This window comes from Oreochromis niloticus, linkage group LG14 (genome assembly GCF_001858045.2).
Source record: "Oreochromis niloticus isolate F11D_XX linkage group LG14, O_niloticus_UMD_NMBU, whole genome shotgun sequence".
Classification (NCBI taxonomy): domain Eukaryota; kingdom Metazoa; phylum Chordata; class Actinopteri; order Cichliformes; family Cichlidae; genus Oreochromis; species Oreochromis niloticus.
The window spans coordinates 30,566,342-30,580,313 of record NC_031979.2 but is presented as its reverse complement, the minus strand read 5'-3'; the positions used below and the strand labels follow the sequence as shown (position 1 = coordinate 30,580,313).

General features: G+C 40.1%; 1 protein-coding gene across 2 annotated transcripts in view; it reads right to left on the bottom strand.

The window, feature by feature from the left end:
* The window catches only part of stard13b (StAR related lipid transfer domain containing 13b), a 61,008-nt gene that overhangs the window by 23,899 nt on the left and 23,137 nt on the right, over positions 1 to 13,972 (bottom strand). The window contains exon 1 of one of the 2 annotated variants that reach the window (XM_005455010.4): positions 5,888 to 6,290. The exons of the other annotated variant lie outside the window; for it this stretch is intronic. Within the exon in view, the coding sequence (XP_005455067.1) occupies positions 5,888 to 6,011 (124 nt within the window). The 5' untranslated portion in view covers positions 6,012 to 6,290. Of the gene's footprint in view, positions 1 to 5,887; positions 6,291 to 13,972 lie in introns of those variants that run through there. 2 annotated transcript variants of the gene reach the window in all.

The window sequence follows — 13,972 nt, the reverse complement described above, 5'->3', positions numbered from 1 at the left end:
TGAAGAGGGGTTTGGGAGGGCTTACAAAAATAGTGGCTTTCAGACCCTCCCTGTGCTAGAACAATACTTGTGCTGTTGCAGGTCACACAGGCACCAAATTTACTGCACGAGAAATTCTTGGTGTCGTTTTCGAGAAAACTACGGAAAGGGAATGAGATCGAGAAGTTGTTCTTCATTTGACAAGTATCATTTCTGCTCACCCACCCCCACCACATAACAGTCTCTCATAACAGCCAGTCACAGGAAGTGCTCTCAGTAAGCTGCCTATAAAGTGTCAGCTACTCACAGGAAAAATAGCTTGGAGTTGCAACACAATTGACCTAATTCCACTTTACTAAACTGAAAAGTAAAGATCAATCTCCAGCAAGTATTTTATTCAGTTCTGATGATCAAAATTAAAGGCTTCATCTCCCTGACACAATAATGTTTAGTCTCACTTTCGTACAATCTGACTAGTATCATGTTCCTCATAATCGCAGCTGTTGTAGCTGGTACACAAAGACTTAATGACTTTCCATTTTCTGCCATGGACCAACAGACATCTATCAAACTGTGACTTTAAATAAAGCTGTGTAGAACAAAAGGAAAAATGAGGTATTTATGGGACAATTGCTACAACTTATTACAACTTTTTTTTGCATATAATCCCCCCTCGCCCCCATTTATTTGTTTATTTATTCATATGCAACTCCGCAAGCTCATTTTCTTGTAAGAGATTCCAGGACAGTAACAAAGTAACTGCTAAATCAATGTACAATGCATTAAAATAAAGATAAACAATCACATGCTCCCTTAAACACATTCTTTGTGATTCCCTGATGTTTATTAATGATAGAGCAACACATCCCCTGCAGTCCTAAAGCCTTTTAGAAGCTTGTGAAAAGGTAAATGTCCTATCCCAGTGGGATCCGATATTAGCCGCTCTTTGAAACTGCTAGATTGCACCAATGTATGGGCAGTGTAGGTGACCGTTCGGTGCATTCACTTTATTTGCGCTCTATCCAGGCAACTCCATATGACTTATTATTTCCAGTACTGCAAACACATCTCATTTGGACTATTTTTTATGGAAAATATCCCAAACCTATCCTCCAGAAACTAAACAAAGCTCATCATAAAAATTGCATTAGAAGGTTGGATTTTTTGACTCAGCCTAAATTTAAAGTTTTACAAGTAAAACCAAAAATGAATCTCCTCTAAGCTAAAAAAACCCCATCTCAAATATTTTCAAAAGCAAGTAACTTACTCCATTTGGAATGGCAAACCAAATCATATATTCTTATGATTTTAAAGTCCACTTCTGTCAGCCAGTTTACACCATAAAATAACAGCCTTCTAATACCTGAAATATGCTTTGGTACCAGCAGACACACCCAGTGCCAATCAAGGCCCCTGCCACTCTCCCAGTGACTGTCCCGGCCTCAGCATACAGGCTTGTCTGTTTAGTGTGAGCATGGCGCCATACACGTGAATAGAGCACAAATAGGCAAGCGACCAAGTTAAACACAGCCCCTGTCTGTTCCTCTCACTAGCTGGCATAATCCACCCTAGCTTAAGCTCACAAAGACCACAATTCAGCAGCACACTTCAGAGCCCTCTGCACATTTTCATAAACTTCTCCCGGGTTTAATGGCCCTCCCCACACCCTCAAGTGGCGCTATTTTAATACAAGGCTCTTGCTTTTTTAAAAGCACTAGGTGATGGTGCGACACCATTCAGATGATTTCATTGGGTGACGACTCTTTTTTTTTTCTCTTTTTACACACACAAACACCTGCATTCATTCATGTTGTAAAAGAATGGCTTAAAGTGTTAGATGCAAAAAATGAGGGCAAACATTTCTGCATATTTTTCTTCCCTTTTGTCTAGACGATGTATATCACCCAGTGCATCATACGTATCACATTACAGACTCAATCTTGTGAATGACAGTGAATGAGATTAATGGTGTCACCGTCTCCGTCCATGCTCAAATACCTGAGCAGTGATCGTAAAAGAGCTACGACATCTTCTGTGTACTCAGAGATGTCCTTGTGTTTAACTTTATGCCGCATGCCATGATGAAATGGCTGTGGTCTGTCCTTAGAGGGAGCGCAGTGACTCCAGCCCTTATCAAACTTGTTTCAACACGCCACTGTCTGGGTTTCAGAGCTCAACTGCTATACCACATGACAACAGGAATCCAGACTCACATTACAGATGCACAAAAACATACAGAGGCTCTGTCAACATAGCTACCATGTCACAAAGTGGATTTGTATTGTTTATATACCCCATAAGGAAAAAAATAGATATATGTGACATTGGGTTTGAATCATGTCCAGTTCATATACAGCACCACTATCACACTTCATTATTAGGCCCAAGCCATAATGCAGACTTTTAATGCATGTCAAATTTTCATTGCTTTCCACTCACTTTCTGCCATGTGTGATTACAAAAGGGGAACTTGTATTCTGAATCATCTTGAGTTAGTTGACGCTAGTCTGATGTGGTTTTATTCAGCAGCACACACATGTATTATGGACTGGGCAGTCTTGCTTCTGGTGTGGCTATGTTTTCTGTGGTTAAGTTTTAAGAATAACTCTAGTGTGACAGAAGATTTCCACTTCATGAGCCACCACATTTCTGACTGCTGAACTCAGCTCTGCATGATCATCATGCTGCAAGACCAGTTGAGCTCTATATGATGAGGTGGTTAAACTTTTTAACTCACTTCAGCTCTTGGATGCTTTTTTTTTTTTTTTTAGCAAGACTTTATGCCTATATTTATCATTGGGAGTGAATTTAACAATATAAATGCTACAAACCAATTATTTCACCATTGACTTGCAAGTTTTGCTTCTGCTGGGGGTAAAATGTCCAGATAAAATTACGACAGGAGGACGGTCGCTCAAAGCTGCTTATTGACACTTAAACAAATATCTAGCACACCCATCAGCCAGGTGTGATTCTAAAAAAACATTCTGTTTTGTGGATTTGAAGCTTGAGCTCCAAAGCTGAGTACAGAAGGAATATTTGTGGGTTTAGACACCAGGCATAATCTGCAAATGATCCCCAGTTCAAGATTGGGGGACACACAAAAACCCAATTTCTGGCTTAGACAGCCTTAATGCCAATGCCATACCCAGATAAACGGGAGGTTTTAAGAAGGCTTACTCGTGTAAAGTCTGTACCAAATCAAACGTGCAGATCTGTCTGCTGTGGCAACCCTTGGGAAATAAGGAAGCAGACCAAAGTATCTCGACATTTTTTATTCCAGGATGCCTGTGTCTCCACAATCTATCAGAACTGGACACAGAGACCAAGAACGTCTCAACTCACTAAAGTGATGATTGACAGAGAAAACCACTAAACCCTCAGTTTATAAATAAACCAAATATTTTAACACTTTTAAGAGCTGTAATAGATGCGTCACACTACTGCACAATACAGGCAATCCTGTATATTTGTATTCCTCCACAGAATTCAGTTGCAACACCTAAATGTCAAATAAAATACTGTTACGGCTGACTTCTAAGGCTGCAACACAACTTACTCCAAAGCTCCCAAATAAACCAAACAAATCAAATCAGGCATTTGACTTAAAGCTAAACTTTCAGTTTGAATATTTCTGTTTTGCCAACAAAAAATCAGTTTAAGAGGCTTAATTATTGTCTAGGATTTGGACAAAGGCTCATTCTCAAAGTCATAACCTTGGACTGTCGCCTTATAACAAAAAAAAAGTTTGTGATTTAAACTTATCTACATAGGCTGGCAGCTCACATCTCTCAGCACTTTGTTCCTTTGAATATGTAATGAACACACATTCATCTCAGAGGTGTTGATAAGGCTTATTAAAGCTTTGGTTTTAAATTTGTTTGCTGCAGAATGGCCTTAAATTTAATCTTCATAATATAAGATACTGTATAATTTATTTAAAAAAAAATGTTAAACTAAAGTTTTGGCTAGGCCCGTTAGTTAGTAATTTAAGGTGCAAACACACTTTGTGAAACAGCTGCCATCTCTCAGCTGACAGGCCAAATCCATCTCGAGTACCCCACTAGCACCATTATCTACATATACACTGAAAAAAGAAAATATCCAAAAATATAAATTTGCACCACACCTAGCACCCTAAAAAAAAGAGGAAAGAAAAAACTTTCACGCAGAGTTCACAAATGATTCAAATCAATTCCCATATGTCAGCCATCTACATCTGGGTCTGGTCTCTATGCAGCATGTGTCCCCTCATTGTTCAGTGTCTACATAAGCAGCTTCAAGTCTCAAGCAGATGCATGGCACACATCACATGCTGCATATGGAAAAGAATGCAAGATTAATGTGTCAGATATCCAGACACTGGCAGACTCAGCTGCTGCACCAGTGACGTCCCTAAACAGGCTTCACAGCTGAGCCAAGCATGGATCAGATCTGTGCGCAAACTCAACAACAACTTCTCTAATGTATCACGTAAAAACATCTGGTCTCCATTTGAATGACTACAGCACTTCAAATCCACCAGTGAAGACAGAGCTGTTTTGTAATTCATGTGGTTTTCCCCGCATAAGGCGCTATTGTGGTCACTTTACTGCACCTGGCGGTACACTCGGGCAACTGCACAGATGACTGACGTTCACTTCTGATGCAATGCTCTCAGGACCATTAAGAGAACCAGTGCAACAAAAACTGACCTTGAAATTATTAACTTAAATCGATCCCAGAGCAGTCTAAAAATTAAACATTTTCCACATTATGTAACACAGTCTTAGAAGAAGCAAAAAATACCAAAACGTACCAATACCAAAACTGTGCCTATCGTGGTAAATGTTTCCATCCCTTTTGCCATTAAGTGGCTTCCTCGTATGGAGTTAATTTCATACACATTTCAAAAAGTTAACATGTATGCTATATGTGATATTACTTGGAAAATAAAGTTCACTTTCACTGAATAATTCTTGGCAACACATGTGTTGTCACTGAAAAAGGCAAATGCATTTTAAAGGGGTTAAAGCACCTATGTGTAAACATTTTCAATGCAGTCACAAAGTTGCTTCAGTTTGGGTTTATTTGGGATTTTTTTTGAGCCAAGTATGAGCAAATAATGTAAAGGGAAATAAATGTGATCTATGATCTCAAAGAAAGTGGCACAGAAAGCATGCACAATAATGTTACCCTGCAGAAATACAGTCATTACAACTAATGAAAGAAAAAATAGATTTTTGCTCTAAATAGAGAAAACCAAATGAGATTTTTCTTATGAACACAATAATAACTTAACGTAAATTATTTGACAGAAAATAAGATCAAAGATTGCTTCATTCAATCTCATTCACTTCATAAAACTGGTGAAATTACTTATCAGCGCCCCCTTGCGGTGTAACGACCCCACTGTCATTTGAAAGTAATTAAAAAAATCGACGCTAATAAAGGAAAACTCTCCTGTAGAAAGGTTTCTACTGTATTTATTATAAGTTAATGGCATTTAATAGACAATTTGGGTTTTTTTTTAGTTTGCTGCCTAACTTCAACTATGAGAGCAACTAAAAAAATAATTTTTTAAATTTTAATATTAGACCAGACTTAATGAACACGTGGAGTGATTTTTAGGATAAACAGTATCAGTAGTGTCTAGACAAAAAAAAATCTGCCAACACAAAAACAAATTCACAGCCTACCACATTAAGAATGTTTTCTTCTTAAATTCTCTTTAAATGTCACTCTGATCAGTGTGCACTTTGATTCACGCAATAATAAAACAATAATAATTATTATATACAAATTATATACGAATTAAAAAACTCTTCCCATTAATAGGATGGGGTCACCTCAGTCTCTGCTGCGGTGGATGACACTCTATTCCAGCCTATACCGCGGGCTAAGTTCTGACCTGAAGCGGGCTACTGACCTGCCAGTCTCCGCTCTCTGACACCCTTCCAGAGTAAATCCCAGGCTTTGGATGTGGAGCTCCGCAGCTGCTCGCTGAAAGACCGCCGGAGCTTCAGTTTCGCTGACTTTCTTTTAGAATTCATCTCAAATCCTCCACTCGGACATAATAATAAAATCCTCCTGGTCTCTCACAAACCCCTTTAAACACCCCGACACAAAATCACCTTTTCCCGGCTTCAAGTTCTTTCTATAGTGGCGGCAAACCTGACTCCGGTGACCGGTCTTCAAACAAAGTTGTCACCATTTCAAGGGGAATTAAATGTATCCCTCCCAGTTAGAAACGGAAATCAGCAAGACAAGTAAAAGTAAGAAAGTGACAGTAAAGCACTAAGCGCGGCTTTCCCACTTCACACCAGATGTGTTTGTGTGCGCGCGTGTATCGACTCACAGCCCTGTTCTCGTGACGCCTTCAAATACCGCGGGAAACATTTGTTAAACGCATAAACTCATGATTCTAATAGAATCATGAGTTTATGTTTAACAAATGTATAGCTAATCAAAAGGGGTTTTTTTTAAAAAAAAAGAAAAAAAGAAACGTCCCATTTTATGATCCTGCAAATATGTGTTTTTGCAGAGGTCCTGCAGGCATTTGAGCAGGCTTTGTAAAATCATATGAGAAAAGTGATTGTTAAGAAAAGTTGATTAGGCTTGATTATTTGTTTATTTATTTATTTCACAGCTAAAAAAAGACTGATGAACCCATCCTCATAACGTAGCTTGAATTGTTAGTTAAAAAAGCAAATTTAAACAAGCAGAACACAATAAATGTCAGTAGCAGATACAGAGCAAAATGTCTAATACGTTTACAGTATATAGAGTACAGTAGAAGCAATACACATGCTCACTTTTAAAAAAAATATTAGCTACCTTTAAGCCTATGTCAGTGAAGTCAATAGCCTATGACACATTTATTATATGTTCTCTGTTTAATATTTATTTTATTTTTTTCAGAACATAAACACACATTTTGTGCAGCAAAGTTTTCTGGACTCCATTGTGAAACTGACTCTGTTATTTGTCATCTTACCAGCACTATCACAGCTGAGCAGTTAATACAATATTGTGTACAATGTTAAGGCTTTACATCAGGGGTCCCCAATCTCAGTCCACGAGGGCCGGTGTCCCTGCAGGTTTTAGATGTGTCCTTGATCCATCACAGCTGATTTGAATGGATAAATTACCTTCTCAACATGTCTTGAAGTTCTCCAGAGGCCTGGTAATGAACTAATCATGTGATTCAGGTGTGTTGACCCAGGGTGAGATCTAAAACCTGCAGGGACACCGGCCCTCGTGGACTGAGATTGGGGACCCCTGCTTTACATACAAAGTTACTTTTTAGATTAACGCTTCCACAGTTGTACTCGTGCAATTTTCAAGTAGTACCCAGGTCTACGTAGGGCACTTGAAGGCATCACTAGCTACAAACCACGCAACACCGCAAATACACACTGTGGCTCTCAAATGACAGAATCCACAAGTGAGCAATCACTTTCTCCTGTACTGTCACAATATTCTAATCTGAAAATCCAGAAAAATAGCACTGAAATAAATAAATCCAAAATCAGACAAATGCTCTATTATAGGTATTCTTTGTATGTGATGATCAATAATAATTATTCAGTTATTTTACTTACAGATTTGTGTATAATCTTTACAGTCAGTCTTTCTTTCTTAGGTATAACTGACAACTCACATATTGTCTTCATCGGGTAAACCCTGCTAGTACCAAGTTGAATTCCCTTTTGCCTTCATAGCTACCTCAGTTCTCTGCTTTAATTCTGAAAGCATCACAGACTTCCACATCCATGATGCAAATCTCCTGATCCATCACATCTTAAAGGCTGCTTAAGATCTTGCGGATGACAAAGTAAATGATGTACCATCCTGCTGGAAGATGCTCAGAAGATGGATACACTGTGGTCATAAAGGGATGGACATGACATTTAAATGATGCTCAGATGGTGCTAAAGGACCCAAAGTATACTAAGAAATTCTTCCCCACATCATCACACTAACAGCAGCACCCTGACCCATAGATACAAAGCAGGATCGATCCATGCTTTCATGTTGTTTGTACAAAATTCTGACCCTACTATCTGAATCTCGCAGCAGAAATCGAGACTCATCACACCAAGCAGCAACATTCACATTTTCAACTGTCCGGTTTTTCGTTTGATCAATGCAAATTTTAGCTTCAGTTTCCTGCTCTTAGCTGACAAGAAAATCACCCAGTGTGGTCTTCTACTGCTGTAGCGCATCTGCTTCAAGGTTTGGCATGTTGTGCATTCAAATAGGCTCATCTGCATTCTTTGGTTGTAACGAATAGTTGAGCTACTGTTGCCTTCATAACAGATCGAAGCAGTCAGGAATTTGTTCTCTGACCAGTGACATCAGTGAGGCATTTTTGCCCTGAGAGCTGCTGCTTACTGGACATTTTTTCTTTTTTTGGACTATTCTCTCTAAACCCTAAATACTTTTGTATGCTAAGAATCCCAGTAGATCAGCAGTTTCTGAAGCACTCAGACCAGACTATCTGACACCAACATTCATGCCACATTCAAAGTCACTTTCTTCCCCATTCTGTTGCTCAGTTTTAACTGCAGTCCAACAGGTCATCTTGACCATGTCTACGTGCCTGAATGCACTGAGCTGCTCTCATGTGATTGCCTGATTTGATATTTGTGTTAATGAGCAACCAAACAGGTGCACCTAATGAAATAGCCTGTGAGTGTATGCGTTAGCTGTTACCAGAATTTCCACCTAACTCGGGACAATGCAGTCTATTATTCAAAGCTTAACATGGGTTTAGAGTGTTCTCCCCAGGTAGATCTGAGCAGGTTACACGTTTAAGAAAAAATAATTTCTTTTTACAAAAATATGCAACTAAAATCCTAACGCAAGAAAACATCAGGTCATCCCTGAAGAATAACCACAGTAACCTCTTCTAAGCTGGCTGCTGCCACTGAAGACAGCAGCTTCAATGATCATTCTACCATAATTATTTTAGGAATTTCCTCCTATTATTGTATGCTCGCTCAGGCAGTGCATGACCTAAGAGCAGTGATATCATATCGGCTGAATTCATTTCGTGGGCACCAGCTGGGATTACTGCTGTAACAGGTTTAAATCCATGCTAAACACACAGAATGACACTTTCTGAAATGACTAAACCTCTGCTGACCCCAGCTTGCCCTCTCAGTATGAAGCTGATGTGACTTTACTGAAATGAAGTAAAGACAAAGACCATTTTCTACCGGGCAGGACAGGTGATTTAAACATTATAGCAAGGTCACATAGTGAGATATCTCGGCACCAAAGAGTGTGCAGCTGAGAATATTAATGAAGGGCTCAGTTTTCCATTTGTTCTGTTTGAAAGTGAAGTTATACAATAGTAGGGAGAGTTAGAGACTGCACGTAGGAGCCCATAGAACTCCTCTGATCTTAGTTTATCTGACATGACAACAATAACAGCTGCATACTTCTCATGTTATGTTGCAAACATCAAAGACTTCCAACCAGGCAAAACATCAAAATTTACCCATTCACAGTTTTCTCAGTGTGTAACATCCTTTTTCTGTATTTCTATCAAAAGCGATCTGTCACTTTTAGCAAGTGACAGGAATGAAATGTAATTCAGAAATTCAGCCAGTGATCACCGTGGTTCTATTTTCAGCCCCACTTATTCACCTCGGGCTAAAATGTAGCTTGGAGGACTAAAACACACGTACACACTTCAGTAAAGAAGCTGCTTCATTTGATCCTGTGAGTCTTTTAGAAAGGGTCAGGGTCAGGCCGAGTCAAGCAATTCGTTTTCCACTGGTCACATGACCCAGGAAGCCCACAGAGAAAAGCCCAGAATGTCAACAGACAGCACAATATCTAATTTAACACAAAAGACAGTAACGGCTGTTGACTTTGTCAAAGAACCCATCTTGATGCACCTGTACTGGACACGGGTTGAAAAAAGGAATAGTGAAGACAAGATCTTGGCAATGTAAACAAGAGACAAGTCTCAGTGACGTAGAAGGCAAGAACAGACAGATAGACAATACCAACCCTGTCATCTTCTCAAGAGCAAAGGTGATGGAGGAAGAACAGCAACTAGGTTTTGACCTCCTTTGACATGAATCACCAAAGAGGAAAAAACACAACCTACTTACTCTAAAAAGAAACCACTTGCACAGTAAAGACGAGCATTATCACACTGTGGATCATTGTGGCTAGACAATGACTTAGCCTCTGGAGCAGTCCTTGGCAGCAGAAGTAATAGCAGATGCAAAGAGAGGAAACATCAGTCAGCTTGAGAATGTTTTCCCTTTGCTGACTCACCCACTTGTTTATTTTGGCCAGGCAGCACTCGTGTTCCCGTTTTCCCCCGAAAAAGTGCTATACTTTCTGGACTACTTTTTTTTTTTCTCCCTTGTCCACCCTCTCTCTCCATCCTTCATAAACACCTACAGATAAACACACTGATATTTACTCATGCATTATATGTCTACATTTGAACAGTTCCAGAGTTTGAACCGTTGTCTGTGCCTATGTCTGGTGACAGATGTGGAATGCTGTCCCATTGCTGTAGTGGGAAAATCCCCGATGCGAGGAAACTGATTTCTCCTCCTTGAATGGGTCATGTTATTGGCCAGGAGGTCTTACACCAGGCCCCCTTGAAATGTCTGGGAGATTGCACTTCCCAGCCTAATGGAAACAAGGCACAGGGAATGGGGAGATCGCTCCTCCACCTCCATCCCTGCCCCCGAGGGCTTGTCTCAGGCATGTGCTATAAATTTCCTGACCATATATTCCCAAGCCGAGTTCATTTTTCCAGCAGAGCCACACATGTGGTGTATATCTGGGTTTAGATTATGTGGTTGTGGAAGGAGGGGCTGACTTTGGTCCCAATCCATTAAAGTGGCCACTAATTCTGTTTTCTTAAAGGGCCGTCTGTTGTAACGTAATGGTTTCTTCCTTTAGTAAGGGTTGTTCTTTTTAAAGCCATTAAATCCAAAATAGATGATCATTTACTTTTAATCTCTCTTTAACAGATTGACTGAGATTTTTCATGTTTCTTCATATCTTGTTATTGCAGTAGAATCTTACGTAACTTGACATCCTGAATTAGACTATAAGTGAGGTAAACTCAAAAACATATACAAATATTCCCCATGGCACGAAGCTTCTGTAAATGCATAAGTCCACAGGGGTCAAAGTTTGTAAAAACAGGCTTGAGGAATGTAAAACTGGCATGACAAGCGTATGTGGCTATTGTTTAATTGAATGACAAAGCATGTAATGCTGTCAGGTCTGAATCTCTTAAAGCTGCACTGCCCACAAAAATCCATGGGAAAACATTTACACAACTCTCCAGCACCTGGTTTCTATTAGAGCAATGAGGATTTAATCACAGAGGTACACTTCTCTCTTTCAATAACTGCTTCTCAATAACAGCTGATGTAAAATGTTTATTAGGTTGTGCTCCATGGTACCTTCAAAGCAATCAGCAGCATTACAGCTAACGGGATTACTTTGGAGAAATTACATCTCAGACGAGGTTCTTATTCTCATGGCATCAAACCTAACCGTTTTGTCAAAGTCGCTGGCATCTCAAATGTACACACAAGCTGTCTTTTGACTTTTTTGCTGTGATGCAACCAGTCAAGCCAATAGCGACTCATCACACACTTAAGAGATGCAACAGGTTAATCTTGTGAACAGGCATATGTCAATCTTTTTTTGTGAACTTAACCAAGAAAAAAGGAATGAAAGTGAAAACTAGACACAAACAAACAAACTGAATATAGCTCGAAGAGTTTCTCAGTGGACCATGATCTGCACTGCTATCATATGGTGCTATCGCTGGTGCATTATGGCAGCAACACAAAGTGACAGATTATATGCCTCTCAGATATGACTGTTACATTACATTGAATCCCATTATTTGACAATATTAGATCAAAACTTTTTTTCTTCAGCAGGGCCTTAGCCCTAATGACACAAACTGAAACAGGAAGTTACTGTTTATAGTTCAGGATAGGCATTTTCCAAGAAGACAGAGTTAAAATGCTGACAGAGACCAAAGGAAAAATTGACAGCTGCTAAAAATTAAAGCCACAGTAAGTGTTTGTACTCTCCCCTCCCATGACAAATGTCAAATAGGACATCAGAAGTCCTATTTGACATTTGAAGTTGTTACAGTCGGCTTTCAGAGATCTGAAACTCCTTATTATGATTAGTAAACCACACTATTTCCCAACCTGTATGTTACCACTTTGGGAATTCCTAGACCACATGCTTAAAAAACAAAGTTAGGTTAACAACATCGGGGGGGCAGAGCCCACTTGATTTGTACTTTTATTATCTCTGTCCCTCAAACAGTTTTCTTAATGAAGCAAATGTGGAATCGCCAAGCTATTGCCAAAAATTCTGCTCAGCTCATCAACCATGATAAGCTGGAAGTACAGTGCAGGTATTGTTTTCACACTGAGACACAAACAAGTCCTAGTGGGCCCTTAAGTTTTAAAGCCGGTGAGCCAGAGTGCAGAGAGGATGCAGGAAGTCTGCTCTGCTTCTGCCTGCTATTGCTCTTTGATTACTGAGCCAAATTGTTTAATCAGGTCTGAAACCACAAGAAAGCTGCAGTGCTACACCGCCCAAGGACAGAGCTTCTTTTAAGAGCATGCTGTGTTGTTTTTTGTTATCTGGGTACAAGTGAAAAGCGAACAACTATCTAAATCTCCAGCAGCATGGGTGCCCGTAGCCTTGCTTCAGTGCAAAAACACACAGTGCTTGATGTGAGATGTGCCACGCGATTGGTCAACCTGAGGATGCGGAGGCAAGGGCTCGAGGCCCAGCGGAGGAACAGACTTTTCGCTTCCCTGCAACATCTGGAATCTCCGCGGTTTATGTGGGAAATTTGGGAGGCCACTGCAAGAGCCAATGAAGTTATTGTATCTAAACTGGCCCTGAGGAAATGTTCTTGGCTTGAAAGTTGAGCGTGTGCGTGTTTTGCAGGAACACTGAGGTACAAAGTGGAGCACCAGATTCGATAAGCTTTATGTGAGGAAGAAGTTATTGTTTGCATTCATTTCCAGTAGAGTGGTAAACATTTACACACAAAAGGAGACACGTGGACATGAGCCGGTTGTCTGTTTAGTCACTAACATCCTGGTGTGGGACCCTAAAGTGCTGTGTCTTTTCCTGGCTCATTACTTCCTCAATCTTCTTTCTGCTTTTCTTCTCAGTTGGCAGCTGAGTGGTGGACCAACCTGGTAGCTTTTGTGTTGCTTCACACACTCACTCACACACGGAGTTTCTGCCCTTGTGAAACTGGCCTGCGTCCTGACACGGCTGCCCGTGTCTCCTTCCACTTAGTTTACAAAACCCAGGCCTGAATTACCCCAACGCACACACCAACTCACACACTGTCAAAAGGGTGTTTTTGAGGAAGCTGATCCCTAAAGGATTTATTGCCTGCTTTTTTCGTTAATTGGCAGCATGGGTGTAATTGGGAATGAGAACAATAAACCCGTTTCCGCTCCGTGAAGGACATACACTTGGGAGATAGTGTCTGTTCAAACAGCTTTATGAACACACACAATACACAATGGCAGGATCAAACCAGATGATTTATACTGGGCAATAAATTATGCCCCACGATCTAAGAAACTGTAGAACATGATGATCTCATTCAGTGCAAGGGCCTTGGAGGCATTATTAAATGATATTATGTGCTATTGTATATATGATTGCTGAAATAATTGCAATGAAAATGTTGAAACTGCAATAAAAACTTTAGAAGATTTCAGACCTTGTTAACCACGCTGTTCTGTAATGTTTTCACAACCTTGACAAATTACTGTATATACAAAGAAAAGTCCAGAAATACTAGCAGTCCAGCCCACCTCCACCCCCGCCCCCACCCCTGCTCTCCCTCTGAAACTGCCGAGCTGGCCTCTGCTCTCAGGAAACCACAAGTCGTTTTCCATCTTTCCATGTGTGGAATTTTTCATGCATTTGTCATGCCAGCAGCACCCTTTATAGTCTGAGC